General features: G+C 35.4%; 1 protein-coding gene across 5 annotated transcripts; it reads right to left on the minus strand.

The window, feature by feature from the left end:
* On the minus strand, window positions 535–18,441 carry LOC109848636. Of its 5 annotated transcripts, none has more exons than XM_020418249.1 (3): window positions 17,809–18,441; window positions 4,660–4,868; window positions 535–782 (listed from the first exon to the last, which is right to left on the minus strand). In XM_020418249.1, exons 1-2 carry the CDS (start codon window positions 18,343–18,345, stop codon window positions 4,671–4,673), a joined length of 735 nt encoding a protein of 244 aa, XP_020273838.1. In that variant the 5' UTR covers window positions 18,346–18,441; the 3' UTR covers window positions 535–782; window positions 4,660–4,670. The 5 variants fall into 5 exon arrangements, with proteins under 5 accessions (XP_020273838.1, XP_020273839.1, XP_020273840.1 ...); XM_020418250.1 differs by having other exon boundaries at window positions 535–1,003; XM_020418251.1 differs by having other exon boundaries at window positions 535–1,103.

Here is a 20,391-nt window from a genome sequence, read left to right on the forward strand (position 1 = left end):
CTTCTACTTGCCATCTCATGCATCGAAAAAAAATGAAAAACGAACTATAAACTCTATTTTTTTTTAAAAAAAATTTTACTAGAGAATGTAAAGTAGGTACATGGAAGAAAGTACCCAATACAAATAGCACATTCATCATACCAAAGGACAAATTTTTAATTTCGACCTATTTGCAAACTTAATTGCAAAAATCGACATATTTTATACTTATTTTTCAAATTTGACTCAGTTTCAACCATATAGCTTAAACAGAGTCAAATTTGAAAAAAGAAAACTTACAAACTTCACGGGACTTCAAGTCCCGTGAAGTTTGTATGTTTTTTTTTTTCAAATTCTGATCCAATTCAAGTCCCGTGAAGTTTGTAAGTTTTTTTTTTTCAAATTCGACCCAGCTTCAACCAAGTGGCTGAAACTGAGTCGAATTTGAAAAATATGTATAAAAGGGGTTCACTTGTGCAATAAATGTTCTAAATAGGTCGAAATTGAAAATTTGTCCTCGTACAAATCATTCTTAGTTACTGAGTCCCAACTACAGGTCAAAAGCAGTCGATGCGATAAATTAAATAAAGATAATAACATTTTACTAATCATTAAAGCACATTACACATGATACAGATTGACCCCCTTTCAGTTTCGAAGATAAAGGAGCCAAAATTTGAAGGCCCTCGCGCCTTTTCCGCTCAGCGAGCCGCTCTGTATTCACCTTCGTCCTGCGTTTGAACTCACATTCATCCTAACTGTGCGTAGATTCACATTGGTCTGGTGTTTGAACTCACGTCATCCTAACAGAGTACAGATTCCGGATCCAAAGATAATTATAATCCCAAATATAGGCATACTCAACTAGAGGAAACCAATACATATACGAAAGACACCTATAAACAACCCCCATAGCATGTGAATTGATATTAACACCGATAAATATATGTAAGTTTCTGATAGATTCAATTTGCACACATAAAGTAGGCTAAACAGCGATTCTGCTGAATCTCCAGTCCATCTCCTGATAAAATATCCAGATGTAAAACCAAGCGCACGCCAGTAAGCAGCCTCAAAAGTCATAATCAAAAATTTTCATGCAATTATTGATAACAAGGCGGGCCCTGATGGTCAATGTAATAAATTTAGTACAAATCACCGGTCATATAACGAATATGTCGCTAATAATTGAAGCACATGACGCCTAATAGAGATCAACACACTTTTTTGTAAACGTTAAGGACAAAGTTTCGACTGGCTCCTTTTCCGTTTTTGTTAGCCACTGTGGGTTCACATTAGTAATGTGATCTGAATCCACAATCAACCTGATGGAAATACGGGCTACTGAATTCAAGTGCAAAAACCTAAATCCATAATGAGTATTTTCGGAAGAAGGGGAAAGAAGTAAAGATAAAGGAAATACCTAGACGCAAGCCTATGATTCTTCGTGCAAGATGCATGATGAAATGCAAAGGCACGAAAATAATCTGTATGTACTTGTTGAGAATCATGGAGAAAGTTGCCGACTATATTTGCGCCTGCTGCTCTAAATCAGAAGAGCAGAAAGGAAGTTGATTGCATCAAAACAAAATTTGCAACTTGAATTTCAATCTGCCTCTCAATTAATACAATACGCATGCCATGGATTGCTATGGCTACTATCGACGGTTTACCTAGGTTAGCAGTAGCCTGCCTCAAAACATGACCTAAACAAAGGAAACCTAGCAAGCGCAACCTAAACCTAACTCTTTAAGAGAAGGTTCCTCCCACTTCCTGTACTGAATTGGCTCCTCTTTACTGCTTTTCTTTTTCATTCAACCAATTCTACACGAGTAAGCATATGCAGTATTTTAAAAAATTATAGGCAATTCTAAGCCTTGAAGATTGTAAGTGCTCCAGTAGCTGTGGAGGTACCTGCCAAGGTTATATTTGTGACAGTGCACCTTTAATACTTTTATATTAGGTACATGGCATCTAGAACAAAAGATAATATATATAATTCGATATGAACATGATATTGAGCTTATATTACTGATATACCATCCAATCTCCACTATACAATATGAGATACCCCCATCTGAAGCAATCCTGATCATACTTAATATTTAAAACCTAGAACGATAAACAAGCATAAGTCCGATTGTGAAATAAGATCATTCCAAACCATTGCAAGAAAATGAGTAAGGTGAGGTGCTAAATCATTATGACAAAGATTTGTACAAATATCAAAATTTTGCATATTTCTTGGAGGTCATTGGTGTCGCAAAAGCTCCTCCGTAGGGGTGAGCTAGAAGGGTCCTGGCTTTTAAGAAGAATTAAGGGTCTGTTTGGCAATTGTAACTAAAAAAGATGGTGCTGGTCTAGTTATACTTGATCTCGATAAATATAAACTTATTTTCATATAATTAGTTTTAAGTCAATCTTAGTTTGGCTATTTTCAACTAAAACTGGTTTTGAAGTAACACTTGGCTATTTTTCACTTGATTCAAGTTTCAGTTAGATTCAGTTGGAATGCCTTAATTCTTTTTTCTTTCTCGCAATATTTTTGGACCAAATATGATATGGTTTATTTCATACCAGCACCCACCTAAATTATTTTCACTCTAATTATTGGCCAAAATCAGGCCATGATAAAACTGGACCAGTTCCAAGTAGTGAAGTTGCAAACTAAAAGTTATGAACTTGGATCAAAATTGTTCTTAGTAGATGTGGTTTAGTGTGGTTGCCAGTGTGACCAGTGCAGCTAGAATAAAGTTGGGTACCAGAGCATAAAACAGTAATGCAAAGATGCAGTCAGGATCTAAGAAAGAGCCCCTTCACATCATACCTCATTTTGGCAACGATCCTTCTGAAAGATAATATATCTGAACACCTTCCACATTAAAATAATATAAAGTTTATTTTTTCTATCAAGTTCTGATGCCCGCAAATGCAGGCTTCTTAATAGCATTGCCATGGCACAGAACCCTTAATATTGCACCCTTAACTTTCAAGAAATCAGCCCATATTTAAAGCCACATATTTAACAATAGCTCTACGAGGTGAGAAGAACATCTCATCTGATGTCTAAAATATAACATATACAATTGACAATCCTACAAAAAGCTTCCCACATCTGCTATGAATAAACCTTATAGGGTTAGTATAAGGATACAAGAAATAAAAGATGTTAGGCTCAGAGATCATGGTACTGAGTGTTAAGCAGTGTATTTGAATATCCCTATATAATCTTACTTTTGCCGGAGTAAAGCTGCGTAATAGCAATGCTATACAAACTATCAAATATCCGTGTGTGCTGTTTAACATAATTTCCTTTCAGGCTTCGAAACTAAATTTGGATAAATAGATAACCAAAGAGAGAGAATATGCAAGAAAAAGAGCAGGGAAGTAACTATTGGCCAAATTAACCTGGAATAAGTTGCTAGAGATGAGACTAGATGAACAAGGGAGAAAAAAGGCAAACTATGTTCTACATAAAACACTACCAGATGGAAGTACAATCTCTACGTTTTAAGATGAGCATCCCACAAGAGGGGAAAATGGTTCCATACAGTTCAGAAAGCATACAAAGCTTCTATAACTATGCCAAAAGAGCTTGATGCAACTTAAAGAGAACAACACCAAAACCTATCACTATTCACTAACTAGCCGTGAACGTTTTGTTCTCCTCATATCCCAAATTTCCCATGATCTAAGGTAAGAATGAGATCCCATATGGACACCTAGTTTGAATCCTTCAACATTCTTTGAGATCAACACTAGGTTGTATAAATTAATCGACATGTAATATAAAATCCACAGGCTCCCCTCACAGATAAAATCAAAATTCACAAAAATTTGAAGTAGAATGCGTTCTTTGCCATCTAGTACTTAGAAAAGGAGGGGAATGCATGTACAGGAAGGATGCTCCATACAATACGAAAGCACAACAGATTTCTGAAGTTCTGTGATAATCTCGGGCTAGTGATTCAGGCGCCAATTCCATGAATCTTAAAAGCAAAATGCCCTCTAGTTTGGAACATCTCATTGAAGGAGAATAGTCGACAGGTTGAAAGCATAAGCAAGTATGTTAAGAGGAATTTTCATAGAGAGGAAGAGAAGTTATCCACCTCATTGTTCACAGGAAAATTTGGATATTGGTAGATAGCATGTGACCAGGCATTAACCCCACTAACAAATATGAAACAAAGATAAAGGCTTCAGAGCTCTCAATCGGTATGTAAAAGTTGAAGAATTACTCTTGCTTTAAAGAATTGCTTGAAGAATGTTCTTCTCTGAAGCTAGTAAAAGTTTATCTATGCTACTTACTTTTGATTCCACTGGTGAACATTGCTGGTAAAATCCATAAAAGAACTGCTGTTGTTTGTAGAACGGGAGGAAATGTGAATATTCATAGTCAAAGAAATGTTGTTCATAAAGATTCATAACCTAAGTCGAAAGATGCAGCTTTGCGGTCCAATAGGCTACACATTAGGTGCTGGTTCTGAAGCTTAAGTATTTCATCTGCTTTTGGTCAGGAGAAATTCACAGCACATTACAATTATGCCTGACAAATACGGTTTACAGAACAAGTTCATCCTTATAAATCTCCAAAAATATGAGATCAAGACGTACCTCACCACCATTGCCTCTAAGAAAACAAAAGAAAACACAAAAAAGAAAAAAAGTAATAAGAAGTACCTTTGATGCTACTAATATTTATCATCACCAAGAGGCAAGCTTTGAGTCCGTTTATACCATATGAAAGCAAGCCAAATACTCCTCCACAGCCCACCATTAGCAAAGTGAGGAATCAACAAGCGACCCCAATATGGGTAATATGGGCCAGGCAATTTGAGCAGTACGAAGAATAATGCAATTAGAAGCAAATGCCATGGAAATCCTCCTTCCTAATAGAAAAAACACACAGTGTCACTATATTTTGCCAATTAAAGACAAATAACATGTTCCCTAAGGATATAGCATGATTTAAGAAGGTAAACGCATGATTTTGGAAGGGCGGAAAAACTGGAGCAAGAAGCTTGAGCTCGAAGAGTTGTAAAGAAGGAAGGAAAGGGGCAAAAAAAAAAAGAGAGAACCAGCGCATTCGGTTGAAGCAAACTGTGGTGACCCTAACTATTCTCCTTTTCCTTAACAAGCTAAACTATCATATTAATTGTCTTGGTGATAAGGAGAGCTTAGTGCAATCTAAAAATGTTGAGGGGACCTTAGCATTTTTCCTAGCCTCCACTGCATGCACTGGTTGCTCACAATTTTATTTTGGACAATGGACATGAGTCAAATGGCAGAGGATTATTGGGCAAAGGGGTGGCAAATGACATTTGTCTAGCCTCCTCCACACATTAAGCAAAAAACCACCAAATTCCTCTCTCTCATCCTTTCATCTGAGATATTGAGGAGGTATGAGAAAGAGGAAGAAGAGAAGAAGAGGAGAAAGAGAGACAGCTGGAACTTTAACGCAATGTATTATCTTTCTCCTCAATAAAACTAAACACCATGCTCCTCACTAAACTCCAATTGAATCCATGAGAAAACAATGTTGATTAAATGTATATAAAACCGTAAATTTATTTGATGGATTTTGTAGGAAAAAGTTACAAAGGAAAAAGGGAGATCTTTCCCGATGAGGCCTCGCCAGCGGCTATCTCCGGTGGCTGGCAATGCCTCCACCATCGTCTAGCCACCACAACCGATCTTAGGCCACGGGAGGTGGTCATTGTGACAAAAAAAAAATAGAAAGAGGGCAAAGGATCGTTTGTATAAAGATTAAATATTTGAATGGAAAATTCGTTAAGACCAATGTTGAAAATAACGATAACGCCCAATGTAACGCTCTACCTCTTGTTAAGGGTTAATTGGAAAAACACAAAAAAATATAATGCATAATGTTGGTTCTTTCGTTTGCTAATTATTTAAATATTTTATAAATACAAATTGTTCATAATGACTTTAATAATTAGAATTATAAAAAATTTCAAATATGGGGCAGGGCTAGAAGAGGAGTTAGGATTAAGATTCATCTTCGTCGAGAGGGGTAGGGTTTAGAAGTTGGAGAAGCACCGGAAGTGGAGATGAGGTTAGGATTATCTTCGTTGGCAAGAGGAGATGCGAGAGCCGAGGAGGGACTAGAAGAAGCCTTGTCGACAGTGAAGATAGAGGTTTCATCTTTGTGGAAGGCGCGAGAGGTAGAAGAGATGAGGAGGTTCTCTTTTATGTCAAAGGCGTGAGAGGAGGAAGAATATATGAGGGAGGCACTGGAGATAGGGTCGGAGAGACCGCTAGGATGTTTCACGTGTATAAAATTATAGTCAGGAATTTGATTAGGAACTTATTTAGGTTAGCGTGAGTCGTGACACTGATTTGAAGAGTAGAGATATCGCCATGCATCCAAATCTCATCCATTTAACTCAATTTAACAAGGCGTTAAATAACGCTTAACGTAACACAGATAAAACGCACTTTCATTGTTATTGTCTATGTTAAATGCAAACATGGGCTTTTTGTCCGAGTTTTATAACACTTTGGCTTCGTTAGTGTCGAAACAGGTTACAACGGGTTTCAGAACGGGTTTTGCTCTACATTGGTTAAGTCCCCTGAAATTTTTGAGAGTCTTCATGAAGGTCCAAAATGATTGAAGACCTTTTAATGTGAATAGATTTCTAAGAATAAGAAGAGATATTTGTATAGCTCTTTTATAAGTCTTGACTACTGTTTGAACTAATATGGACATAGAATGGTTGATTTATAGTAAAAGTTGATTTATTCATAATAACTTCAAGTTTATACTAAAGAGCCTTACTGAGATCAAATGACCAGATTGAACCATAGTTGCGCAATTCCCTAGATCCCCCATTGTACCATCTTACAATTCTTATGTAACTATGGATTGAACGTACAAACCTTAGAAGGTAATTGCATTGTTCTCACTAGTTATTTTCGAAACAAATTACATAAGAAATATATGTCATTTGATAATTTGTCATTGTTGCCACAAAAATAATCACTATCCTACGTTTTTTTCCTTTATTCATAAATTTAAAAGTGTGAGTGAATATGCTATATATTGTGAAATGAGATTATTTTACTTAATGATCTTGAGAAAGAATTATTGATAGCTTCCATATGCTTTTTTTTTTTTGGATTCAATATTTCTAAGTGAAATAGTAAATGAAAGTGATAAGTGTCCATCTTCTTTAATATATATGAATTTTGTTTTATCTCAAGATATTTGAGAAAGAAAGGGATTTGAGTTTGTTTTTGACAATGTTACGGACATTACATGAGTTTCTGTAATTTGATATTAAGAGAAAAATTAATAAAAGTGAATTTCTTGAACATTGTTATTGTTATTATGAGTTCTTATGCTCATCATCAACCTCAAAGTGTTTGCTCATGCGATTGAGTTTTGATATTAATAGTACTTAGGTAAAATGTTAAGAGTTCACATTATCCATGTGTTATCACTAAACAAAATATTCTTTTCTATTTTCGTGATAGTGGAGAAAATGCAAAAGACTGAAATGCGTTATTGAAAGTTCTATAGATTTAAAGGTTTATCATTGATTTGAGTTCGGAAAGTGCAACAGTAAAGCAAAATTTAATTTTTCATAACTTGGTTAATTGATTTTGTGATTTATATTCATCATTAGTTTGAAAGTGTTTTACTCAATTTTGAGCAAATGATGTGCATAAGTGATGTGAATGCGTAATTATTAGCATAAGTGATGTAGCCTTCTCGACACAAGTGATGTGACCTTCTGGGCATAAGTGATGTGGCCTTATTAGCAAAAGTTAAGCGGTCTTATTGGCAAAAGTGAAATGATCTTATTGTAAAAATGAAGTGGCTTTATTGGCAAAAGTAATACTGTCTTACCAGCAAAAGTGATGTAGTCTTACCGGTACAAGCGAAGTGGCCTTATCGGCACAAGTGATGTGGCCTTATCAGTAAATGTGAAGCGACCTAATCGATAGAACTGATGTGGCCTTACCAGCACAAGCGATGTCCTTTATTTGGCACAAGTGGTGTGGCCCTTTTGGATTAACTAAAGTGGTCATTTAGCAAACTGGCAATATTATGCATTCTATTTCCAAGAAACACTATTAAGTGATGAGTACTCGCATTCTATGCTGCTGGGCAATAATTTGTAGCCTTAATGTGACCGCTAGGACTAAGAGGAATTTACAAATTATATGTTTATAGAGAATCAATGTCTTCCAAGTGATTAATGAAATGATTAAGAAATGGACAATCATCTTCTATGCACGATTTGGTATACTCGATATTCTTGTGATATTATGGAATCATAAAAGTGGTTCATAAGAATCATAACAAATGACATACGATAAGCTTTTATTTTGGAATGATTGAATTTTATATTATTTTTCCTAGCATATGTTACAAGTGCTTTTATCTATTCTTGCATAATTTGGAAGATTGATTTGAAACATTAGTAAGTACCAACATCATAAAGATCGATATGGTTATTGAGTTATTCTATGAAGTTATTCAAACTCACTAGTGTAGAATAATGTGCTTAGAGCTTTAGCTCACCTCGTCGTTTTTCGCTTTTTTAAGATTCCACATGGCTATGATACAAGTAGATTTCAATTCAACATAATTTCTAGGAGATGCCATAGCTTGAAGTCGTTGTTTTGATACTTTAAATAGCCAACAAAGATGTAATGATCAGGTATAAGACCATCTTTTAAGCATGTGTTTAGGATCAGTATTATGTAGATTTGCTCAGAACTTCTATCATTGGCAAGTACTAGTTTGAGAATTGCTATATGATTGAAGCCCACAGGCTTGACACATGTGAAACTTGTTTCATACACGGGTCGCCGATGTTGCCTAACCTCGTATTATTTTTCTGCTGATGCTCTGGGGTGTTACACAGACAATACAATAGACATAGTGCTAAATTTCTTTTTAGCTGGCAGCCAGTGAACCCCACGGATGACAACTACATGAGAGAGGTGACTCACAATTCTGCCATGTTATCTTGGAACCACCTTCATCTAAACGCCATATTGGAAAGCCTTTCAGATTTAAAAATAAAAGCATTTTGATTCCTCTCAAAGGGAGAAACCTCTCTTCTCGATGGATAGCCCACTCGAGTGCAGTGTTTCATGTCAAGCTCTTCACTGCTAATGACTCGTGAAGCATCCTCTCACCCTTTGGCTAGCTGACCACTCCACTTTGTTTTCCAAGACAAGTTCCCCTTCTCCATGACCGCAATTTTGACCACCGAGATTATTTTTGTCATGCCCATGGATTCATTGTTCATCACAAACTTGTGATGCCTATTGTTATCCTATTGTTTGTCGTGTGTATGTTGCGAGCACATGGCACATGAATGAGTGGATTAGTGCATGTGTCAAAATCAATATCTATCTATATAAAAAAATCATTTCCATCTAGCTTGTGATTAGCTTGTAGTTTAGGTTTAAATTTTACTTTATGATGAGAACTGGACCTGGGGTACGATGCAACATCCTCCCTAGCATGAAACACATATAAATCAAGGTGCAAAGCATTCCCTAGCCTGGTCATTTTAAAAAAAAAATCCTAACAAATCAAAACCACAAGTCTGAATCTGTTCTTAAATCCCTCTTGATCATAAAACCTTCATAGATCTTAATCCTGATATTCTATGGTTGTCGCATTTTCTCTCATTGCAATCCCAAAATTATGGTTGTTTAGTCTTGAAAATCAATCTGACACGAACCAAAATTAACCCTTTAGACCACCATTGTATCATTCACAAGTTCACAGTCATTTATAACCTAAGTTCTTGGACTCCTCTTCATAAACCAAAAAACATGCAGAAGAGACCTGAAAAATTCAACTCTCACTACTATTGCATCAAGAGGCTTTTCAAAAACAATTAGATAGAATGAGATGGAGCTTTCTGAACGGCATGATGTAACCAGAGGCTTTGAAACAAAGTGGACAGTGTGGATTATGACAATTTTAAGCTCAAATCAAGCCTGTAGTTTCCTAATCGTATCAAGGGTGGTATTGCTCACATTTGAGGTATACAAAATAGTGAATCATGTCTGCACTCTTGTTTGAATAGACACGGTATGAATTATGAACGCAATAGGAATGGTGATTTTATTGACTCAATTTAGCTTCAATAACAGAGCGAACAAACTTTAGGAGAGTTTTATTTTATTCAATAACACACTTTTTTCTCAGAAGCATATACTCATTGTTGCTTTTAGTATTATTGCATTTAGTCCTTGTTGCATTGAACTCATTGACGGACCTCATTTTGACTAAGGGGAGTCCAGACTTTTACTGATTAAACCCCTCCATATTAAAAAGGAAACCGTACTGAAGTTGGAAGTTATTATTCTCGTTTTAACTAATAATGTTTTTCAACTTTACAGACTACAGGTTTTCTTCTGTTACTTTTCTCCATTCTTTTGTAACCAACAAAGAATCTATTATAAGTTCATTATATTTTCTTTCTATAAAAAGGCAACTATCACTTATCAAGCTATATGACATTGTTTAGTTGAGAGGATGGTTAATAAATATGGTGGCACACATGGGTTAGAGAGGTTCCATATTTTCTTTCTACAAAAATGAATTTTCAAATATTACACACGCACACGCGCGCACACACACACACACATATACATATACATATATATAGGCAATAATACATTTGTAATATCATAGAAAGTGGATATGAGTTCTTGATAAGGCCATCTACTAGTATCAACTTGCTCAAGGATTTCGTAAGTCAGCTGATCAGCCTGATCCTTTTCTATAAGACACTAAAATCTTCTGCAACAGGTGAATTGTCAATCTTGGCTTGATCTCTGTAGTGTGGTGACTGACATAAGCCTTCAGTTATCTTTAACTTTTAATTCTTGCTAATAGCATAATTTTTCTCTCAACTAGAATAAATAATGCAGGCCATGGAGATAGAGACCTCTATTTCAAACACATATTAGTGAAACCTATCCTTAGGGGGCCAAACCGGCCCAACACACATTGGGTTAAAACTCGGCTCGATCCACAATAACCGGGCCCATACCGGCCCAATTCATACCAGGGCCCGAGCCAGGCTGGGTTACACTCCAAACCCGACCGTAGAAAGAAGTAAGCTCATCCCATGCCCGACCCAACCTCCTAGTGATCCCACCTGGTCTAGCCCGACCAGGCCAGACACGTCATAGTAATATATCTATACTACATATAAAAGAGGATTGCCTTGTCAAAACTTTTAATTTTCATTTTTACCGTTTTAGATTTGATAATTCTCAAATATGTCATTGGTTGTAATTAATCATTCACTAATTATATATCACATCTTATTAATTATACATTTCCTTTCTTTTTTGAAACCTTTGCTCACAAAATTAATTTATTATTTAAGTGTGTTATTTCATAGACAATTTAAAATCTATCCCTAATTTACTTTCACATAATATTAAAAATTCAAGAAAAATTAAAAATAAGAAAAATCCATTAGGCTTATATTTTGTGCCTTAGGATTTCACCTCTTATGAAGGACTACTTGTTACCTTCCATCTTACTAGCCTTTTAAAAATATAATAATAGTACGAAAAATAATTTATATTTATTATAATTGTAATAATATTAATAATATAATGATCTTAATAGTGTTTTTTAAATTAATAAATTATACTATAATTTAATAATTAAACAATTTAGTAAATTATTTACTAATAGTATAATAAACTAATTATTAAATTAAAATGTAGTTACTAAAAGTGTTATAAGTATGCTATGTATAAAATTATTATATTTAAAAGAGAATAAATTATTTAATATATGATAATTATTTTAATAAATTATGAATAAATTATAATAATTATCCAAACTATAATAATTTGAATAAATTATAATAATTATCCAAACTATAATAATTAATCATACAGTTCTTTATACATAATTTATTTAGTACACATAATTTATTTAATATATGATAATTATTTTAATAAATTATGAATAAATAATAATTATCCAAACTATAATAATTAATCATACAGTTCTTTATACATAGTTTAATCATATAATTTATTCACTAAAACAAAATTGTTTGTTCATAATTTATATTACTATGCAAGTCATTTTATTATTTTGCAACTAACAAAAAATAAAAAACATAAAACAAAATAAGTATGCTCTCGTGCAAAGTACGTACACTATACTAGTATTTTTGAAATTTCTAACAGCAACCCACCAGTCCAAATTTTTTCATTAAATTCTACAAATGGCCCACCCAAACACCAATTAGCCCATTTAAAAAAATCAAGCCCATAAACCATAGCATGTATCATATAGGCCAAACTGCAAGTCTCGCTTGCTGCCAATCCATTAAAATGACTTATATAAAGTATTCATAGCTAATTACTTTTTTCATAAAGAAAATAGTTGGTCTAAGCGGCACTTAACGAATTGTCACCCTATTATTCATAATCAAGGCTTTTACTACCTAAAAAAGACAGCCCAAACGGCTCTCTTCTGTCGAAACTGAAAAATTAGAAAAAATTAGAAAAAAAATTTTAAAAAAAAAGATCACGGGATGACCCACTGTGAGAAATACATTAGGCCAAGTCAGACCTTGCTCGACCCTATGCGAGCCATGGGCCAGGCTAGGTCAGCCCCAGACTCGGAAACATAGTTCTTAACCTAACCTATCATGACCCACCTTGGTCCGGGCCCAAACTGGCCAGGCCATAAACCCAGCTGGGCTGATTCACCTGTCAGGCCTGGCCCAATGCATGCTCACCCCTACCGATCCTGCATTGTTGGTCCTTTCCTTTTATATACTGCTTCTTGACGATTTCAGGACAAAGAGGACCTCAAAGAATGCAACTTTAGCACTTAAAACACTTTATGGCATCATCTTCTATAATCATCTGCAACATGAAAGAACATATAAAGTTCTTTCCCAAACTACTATGAAAAAAAATATGCAACTTAAAAAAGTCACAAACCACATGTAGGTATACTGTCAAAGGATAGGCTCTCGAGACAAGTGTAATAACCAGAATTTGGAATTTGATGATGAGTTAATATTTATCCATGAATTTATATATTTATTTATTTATTAGCCCATCTTTCTTTAGAACTTTTTTTCAAGGCCCAAGTAGCAATATAACCCAAACCTGTTAACAATTTATCATCCTTATCCTATTTATCCTCCAACAGATATCTACAACTATCCCGTCTCATGGGGGGAAAAAGACAAACGTTTCTGTGATATTCCCATAACCATCTTATCATATTTTGAAAGGAGGAAGAAAAGAGAAAGATCTCAACAACCTATTCCCTCAATTGCCTGAAAATATCTAACCATCTCCTCGATAACAAACTTGTACCTTTTTAATCTTATCTTTCTCCATGATATTTCCTTTCACCTCATGGAAAAAAAGAAGCAGAGAAGGACCGAGCACTCAAATGCAGGGCACAGATAGGAATGTTCAATTTCAGAGTTCAAATTATATTTTTTTGGCAAGCATTTCTATCATTTTTAATCTTCCATAATCACTTAATCTAGTATAGTATTTATTTCTACCAAGGTTTTAAATATCGGTTATCGGGGATTTATCGGACGGCCAAAATCCTTATCGGATAGCGGAAATCGGGGATATATCGGGGATAAGTAGTATTTATCGGAGTGATATACAGAATGGTGTATATATATAATATAATAACTGAAAAATATAATCTAACCATGCATAATGAAATATAAACATACCAAAATGTAAATCATCATGTTTAGAATCACTAACCAATTATAGAAAGCAAAACTTGCATCTTGACTGCACGATGAAACTATTCGATTGCATAGCCTTACTTATCGGCCGATAATCCCGATAAAAAAACCTTACTTATCGGCCGATAAGTACCGATAATGCCGATAACTCCCCGATAACTTGCCAAAAACGATAACCGATTAAAAATCCAAGTTATCCTATCGGAGAGCTCCCAAATCCGATAACTCGGCCGATAATATCGGTTATCGGCCGATATTTAAAACAGTGATTTCTACTGATCATGATGAATAGTGGTAGATAGTTTTCATCACTTTTATTATCCTAATACCAGAAACAAATGAGATTTGCTATTATGTAAGGTTCATAGTAGGTTTGTTTTCTCTTGGTTCCCTTCATAGCCTAAGGGCTTGTTAGGATTGGGAATAATGAAGGGTAAGAGAAGTTAGGGGAATCTTTATCCTTGTTTGGAAATTAACTTATGTTATGTAATGGGAAGAAGAGATGGTAGATGAGGGGAGAAAAATAAAGTTCTTGTTACCCTCCAATTTAGGGTGTAACTAGGGTGAAGGGAAATTCAGGTAACTTCTAATAAAAAAATAATTATGGAAAGACCATTTACCCCCTATCTAACTTCTAATAATTAATGACTTAATAACATGCAAAGTTATTTATGTAAGTTTACATATATTCACTTCCCTTCCCTTCACTTTATTAAACTTTCCAAATGGAGTGAAATAAGTTCCCATTGATTCCCCTTACTAATTTCTCAAACAAATTTTACATGTTCCCTTACATTCCCTTAACTTAACTTATCCTAAGTTTCCATAACTTTTCTTCACTAGTTGCAAATCCAAACAAGCCCTAAGGTTTACATGTATATATGTTTTTCTTTCCATGTTTAATGTACACTAAACTTTAGAATTTACATATGTTTAGCATACACTAAACTTTAGAATTTATAACTTCCTTTCACTAGTTGCAAATCCTAACAAGCCCTAAGGTTTATATGTATATATGTTTTTCTCTCCATGTTTAACGTACACTAAACTTTAGAATTTATGTCAGTTAAGTGTAGTATAAGTTTTCCCTCCAGGTTTATATTATTGATTCTCAAGTTCTCATGCTTAAATTCATTGTCTATGATATGTACAGAAATTTGACCTAATGAATGTTACTACACGTAGAGCTTTCTATGGATTCATCTTTGAAGTAGAGGTTATTGGTTAAATTCTTTGATGCAGTTTACTCTTCAAATATGAACGTACTTTGTTCGATTATTAAAACTTTAGGCCATCAATTACTAGTTTTTTTCCTTTGTAAGTTATGCCCCTTGTTTAAATATACAAGTTGTGAGTTTTATTTGACCCGAGGTGTATGTTTCCTAGGATCATAGACATATAGCATACAAAAATAAATAAAGAAAGAAAACTATCCTAAAATATAATTGTATCTATGTTTCAACAAAAACAAAGTATGGTTTAAATAATATTGTCTAAAATTAAAATTTTGCTCCATACATTTAAATATTTTCTTCTAAAAGTATTTTTTAATTGATTAGTTTCTGTAATGTTTTTAAAGAGTAGGCCCTGAGGTGTATGATTATAATTTTTTGAAATCCTAGTCTTATATTACAAGAAATAAATATATATAGACTTTTATAATATTATTTTTCTAAATAATAATTATCTTTTCAATTAGAAAATAATTTTTTCTTTGACATATAAGAGTTTTCCTACAGAATATTTAGCGGCTAAACTACCATAAAATTTTTTATTAAGATTTAGGATAGTTGTCTAACTAAACTAGTTTTTTCCAAACCTTTCCCCTGTTGATGCTAATAGTATTATAATTTTCTTATTATTTTCAGCTATATAAATTTTGTACAAGTAGAAATTTAAGGTTCAAAGTCTTTAGTAGAAGATGATCTATCCTTAATTTATATTTTTGGAGATTTTTCGAATAATTGAAAACTTTGATTTTAATATGCTTCCAGTGCTACTAATTTCATGAGGAATTGTTGTGACCTAGTGGTTATGTGGCTTGTACATTATACCTTCGGTCTCGGATTCGAATCTCGTGGCATTTCTATTTTCAAAAAAAATAGGTTTAGGTCTATTGTGAACTAAAACACGACCCGGTTCGAAGCCACCATCCGTAACCAGACCCGTTTGGGGTCTGTAGCTCACCAAAATCAGCTTTGTTGAGTTGTTAAGCTACTAAACCAGACCCGGTTGGTTGACCCAGTTTGATATTGAATAATTACTCTAATTATTTATTTTTCCTTTTTGCTATGATGAATGAGGATATGTTTGATTACCTAATGATATGTTTGATCACCTAGTGACATTAATAGGACCGATTGTGCATGAAGACAACTTCCATCAAACTATGATTCATAAGTGTGTCATCATAGCATGGCTACACCCTTGACATTAATATTCCGGTGTGAGATTTTTCCTTGACTATTATTATTGTTATTATAGCACCAACTAGATGGTGTACCCATCTTAATTAGACATGTTCTAGACCATGGCTATTTTTCATGATTCTACGGAAGTTGTTTCCTCATAATTGTGGTTAGTGCATAACATTTCACGCACAGACATTTTAATAAACGGATAAAAATATAGGGTTTAATAAAGGGGCATTGGCGGAGAATATAAAGGGTATATAAGTGGATTTATGCGCATATCAGATATCTTGAGTTATATATATGTAAGGCCAAAGGCCAATACCTAACTTGAAGCCATGTTTCCGGAACGGTTTATGGAAAAACCCATTTGTATACATGAGAATATTCTCCCTCTAATTCAAATAACATATAATAAAATATGAAGTGCTTGGATGATATGTGACAGTGTTTTCTTGATATTTTATAGTTAGTATCTTTAATTTGGTCATCTTCAATTTAGTTTATCTTTCCTTTTATATCTGTTGCATATATCTAGACATGCACAATTTTCTCATTTTGCATGCTTATTGGGAGATTTTTGACTCCTCTAGGGTTTGCACACCCCAGACTCGAGGATTATTCTTTCTTTGCAGGATCAAGAGTATTTTGAGGAGCAGGCCCAACAGTAGTGATCACCATTTTATCTTATACTTTCCTTCAGCTTCAGTTATTTTAGGTAGTTTATTCGTTCAAACATCCCTTTCAGCCATGTGTGGCCTTTTTAGACTATGATGATGTATTTCTTTCTCGTTTTTCATTGTGGATAGATGTAGTTGAACTCTGTATATCTGGAGATCTCTTTATTCATAACCGTATCTTCCTTTTGCTATCTTAATTACATGCTCTGCGATGTATTTTCTTGTTATATATTTGTGTATAGGATGATCAAGAGACGTGAATGTGACCGTAAGGTTGCGTCGTCAGCTGATTCACGTTCCAACTTATACAGTTTTTGGAACTAGGGCGTGACAACAAGTATTTATAAAGAAATGAGTCATGCCATCTGTAAGAATCACCCACAAATTACCTTTCGGCTTTTCTTTTCTTATCCTTTTGTTATCTTCAACTCGAACTCTTTTTTAAGTTCAAATACGATGTGAGAATGCTTCAATAATCCTTATTGAACAATGGGGATTGTCAAAGAGCTGGCAGTCATAAGTGCAATAAGACTGTTTATCACCTTTGTCTCAGTTCCCCAGAGAGAGATACCCGTTAGAAAAAAGAGGTATTTTTCAACAAGTTCAGATACTTCTATAATCTACAAGACTAGAAACTTATCTTTCTGAATATTCAATCAATGATAGTTCTTCTGAACATTCCAATAATAAATATAATAAAGGATTTTGTCAATAACTCGTCTGTCAATGGTGCTGGTTTTTCTGGTGATAATATGGTCCTAGTGACACTATTTTGACATTGCCATAGAGAAATTATTGTGCTAATGGTCAAATGTTTTTTTTTAATTTTTTTTATAACAATGTTGCATGATATTGTTTTAGAACCAAGAAATTAAAAGGGTGCAAAAACATCATAGCCCCTATTGCAACTATACTACAGCATGCATAAATCTTCATTAATAAAGACGAAACATCTACCAAAACCATTATGCAAACCTTAAGATCCGAAGAGACTCCAGCTGCAGTATCCTTCATCACTCCAGCAACAGCAAAGCCAACAAGAAAAGGAATCGGAACAAGCACCAGTTTCCTCTCATGGGCACAATAAGACATCTCGCTCAGCTGCGACAAAGCCAAGACCGGCAACGAAAGGTACTTCCCGACTTCAACAGCGAGATCCAATACAATCCCCATCAACTTCCAAAGGGTTTCGCTCCACGGAAAGCTCTTCACTGGCTGCGGCAAATTGTCGAACAGCTCGCGTGCGTGATCCGCAACTCCACTGATATCTAATTTCCTTGATGGGTCTTCGGGGTTTCCAGCTGTGACATTGATTGCGAGCGGAACGAGGCGGGTTTTGGGGTTTGGGGATCGTGTTAGGGTTAGGGTTTTGGGTTTTGGTGGAAATTGAGGAGTTGGGGGTCTGTAGAGAGAGGTTGGGGGAGATTGTGTGAGAGATGAGGGGGAATTGTAGGAGAGAGAGTGGAGGCGATGAGGAGGAGAGAGGGTGAGAGATGGGAGGAGAGAAGACATTGTCGCGGGGGATGAAGCTCGACGGCGAGCACGGGGGCGAGTGAAGAAAAACTAATTGCGTCAGCCCTTAACGGGTCGGGGCAGAGTCCAGTTAGTTAAATAAATTTGTGCTTAATTTCGGCGAAACTTCTTCAGTTGAGGGTCCCCCATAAATTGCCCAAACATCATTTAGGTCCGTAATGTATGGAAGTCATCACTTGGATCTCTAATGTTACCTCTAATGATCTTTTCAATAAAATTCTATTAAATATTGTTGACGCGGCATATTAGTGAAATTCCAAGTTCAACACACACTTGTCATTTTACTAGTTTCCGATTAATGTGGCAGTTATACGATAGGAGAAACTTGGACCTTCACCAAAAAAAAAAATTTCTTGACGTAGCAAGGTCACATCATCGTTATGTCAATAAGATTTAATAGAAGTTTGTGTAAAGGACCTAGGTTAAAGGTGGTGATAACTCTTAAATATTAAGAACTGAAATGATATCCGGCTAATATCCATGGACCTCCACGGACGTTTTGCCTAAAGATGAAAGTTTTAAATTGAACCAATTCCCAAATTTATTCCCAAAATTCGACACACTTTAAACTTTATTACCAAAATCGACCCACTTTCTTGCCACGTTAACCTCATGGTCAGAAAGTGAGTCGATTTAAAAAAATCGTTGTCCTAATTAGTCGGGGTTGTCAACCCCAACTAATTAGGAGCTCGCCCGCTACCCTATTGTAATTTGGCAGCTAAACAAGTCAGGGTTCGAAACCCTGACTAATTTAGCATGTGCTAAATTTGTCAGGGTTGGGAACCCCGACCATTTCGAAATGCTTAATTCGAAATGGTCGGGGTTCCCAACCCTGACCATTTAGCCAAGAGTGGTCCAACCCCAAATTGGGGAACTGACAAATTGGCTAAGTGACACAACAGTCGGGGTTGCTAACCCCGACTATTTGTTCTGGGTCCCGCCCCCTATATAAACTGACCGAAATCTTTCTCCCACAACATCATCTCTCCCAACCACATCTCTCTTCTCCAATTCCGGTCTCTCTCTCGTTCAGCCACAACTCATCTCTCCCAATCCCATTTTGCGGCCGAAATTCGTCGTGAAAGTTTGCTTAAGATCTCTAGGGTAATTTCTCTTCCTTCTCTCCTCTTTTAACATGTAAAAACTGTTGGTTTTGGAAGTGTGAAGACCGAAACCTGTAGAAGAAATCATCAAAGAAGCAGAAAAACCAAGATCGGTTGACCGAATTGACTGTAGGAAAACACCCCAGGAAACTCACTCTGACCGGTTGACCAAAGCTTGATGACAGTCGACCGAGAGTGGTCATCTAGTCGACCGAATGTGATGGTCCGGTTGACCGAAAACATGCACAAAGACCCTGTAAGAAACTGATGTTCTGGCCGGTCGACCGACTCACATAGTCCGATCGATCGAAATCTGTTTTTCCAGTTTCCTAATTGTTTTGGGATTTTGTTTTAGGTTTTGTGGGCATTGTAATCTTCTTCAATTAATCAAAGAATTGTGTGGTGTGGCTCCCGACGACGTAGGCACGTTGCCGAACCTCGTTAAATCTGGTGTGTTCCTTCTTGTTTATATTTCTTGTAAATTTTCTTTTATTTGCAGTGATATTCCTACTTGGTAAACTCTTAGCACAAAATCCGGAAGGGCACGGGTTTGATTGATTATTTTGAATCCCCAACAACTAGTATCATAGCTTCGTTCAAAAGATTTATGCGAGAGCCATGGCAGAGGAAAGAAAATCGAAGATTAAGAAGTTTAACGAGTTAGACTTCGCCTACGGGAAATCGCAAATGGAGGACTATCTATACCAGAACGACCTTTACCATCCGTTGATGGGCAAGGCTAAGGGAAAGAAGAAGGAGGAATCAGACGATGAATGGAAAATATTAGATCGAAAGGCTCTAGGGAAAATCCGATTGTCGCTCGTCAAATCAGTCACCCATAATATATTGAAGGAGAAGACGAAGGTGGGGCATATGGAAGTGCTCGCGAAGATGTACGAGCAACCGTCAGCCCCAAATAAGA

This window comes from Asparagus officinalis, chromosome 7 (genome assembly GCF_001876935.1).
Source record: "Asparagus officinalis chromosome 7, Aspof.V1, whole genome shotgun sequence".
NCBI lineage: Eukaryota > Viridiplantae > Streptophyta > Magnoliopsida > Asparagales > Asparagaceae > Asparagus > Asparagus officinalis.